Source organism: Morone saxatilis, unplaced genomic scaffold (genome assembly GCF_004916995.1).
Source record: "Morone saxatilis isolate NCDOM2014 unplaced genomic scaffold, NCSU_SB_2.0 Contig23, whole genome shotgun sequence".
NCBI lineage: Eukaryota > Metazoa > Chordata > Actinopteri > Moronidae > Morone > Morone saxatilis.
In genome coordinates this window covers 18,983,506-18,984,375 of record NW_023339796.1, presented here as the reverse complement: position 1 = coordinate 18,984,375, position 870 = coordinate 18,983,506, and the positions used below count along the sequence as shown (strand labels likewise).

The 870-nt window shown below is 44.6% G+C and overlaps 1 protein-coding gene across 1 annotated transcript in view; it reads left to right on the top strand.

The window, feature by feature from the left end:
- orc2 (origin recognition complex, subunit 2) overlaps nucleotides 1–870 on the top strand; it is a 4,570-nt gene that overhangs the window by 1,889 nt on the left and 1,811 nt on the right. Inside the window, exons 8-10 of the mRNA XM_035671264.1 lie at nucleotides 60–358; nucleotides 443–552; nucleotides 655–787. Coding sequence (XP_035527157.1) covers nucleotides 60–358; nucleotides 443–552; nucleotides 655–787 — 542 coding nt within the window. The remainder of the gene's footprint in view (nucleotides 1–59; nucleotides 359–442; nucleotides 553–654; nucleotides 788–870) is intronic.

Genomic DNA, 870 nt, shown 5'->3' with positions numbered 1-870 from the left:
TATATATATATAAAAATAAATAAAGTTAGACTTGAACTGATGCTGTTTGATACTTTCAGCTCCGAGCATCCGGTCAGACAGCGACAGTGAGCTCTCGCCCTCCGACTCTGGGGAGGAAGAGGATGAAAATGGGGTGGAGGAGCAGCAGTTTAAGAAAGAAGACAAGGAAAACTCAAAGACTCCGAGAACGCCTAGTAAAGGTTTATCTGCAGCTCTCTACAAGACTCCCGCCAAGAAGAGCAAGAGCACTCCTGATCAGCCCAGTATGGTGGAGGAGTATTTTGAAGCTCATGGCAGCTCAAAGGTCTTGACATCGGACCGCACCCTTGAGCGCTTACACACCCCTAAACTTGACAGGGTCAGTGTATAACAACCACTGTTCTAAATGTATTCAATGAGCTGTATTCACACGTTACTGAAGATCCTCATCTTGTGTTTGCAGGAGACGCTGGTCCAGCTTTTAGGAGGAAAGCCGTCCTGCTACTCTGAAGAGATCCAGCAGCTCCACAACAAACACCGAAAGCACTTTAGCAAATGGATGTTACAGTTACAGTGAGTGTGGATTGCACTCTTCTTTATTCCATGCTTCTTTTTTTTTAATCATGTTTGAAATGTGTCACAAGACAAAAAGTGTGTCCGTGTGCGTGTGCGTAGGTTGGGATTCAGTGTGCTGGTCTACGGCTTGGGCAGCAAAAAGGCTCTGCTGGAGGACTTCCGTGTGTCTCACCTGGGTCAAGAAATCCACCTTGTGGTCAACGGATTCTTCCCTTCCATCACTCTAAAATCAGTCAGTAAACATAAAATGATCTTTTACACCCCAAATTAAACTTAGGCATGGAAAAAGGATGGTGATATTCTGTATTTTTCTTA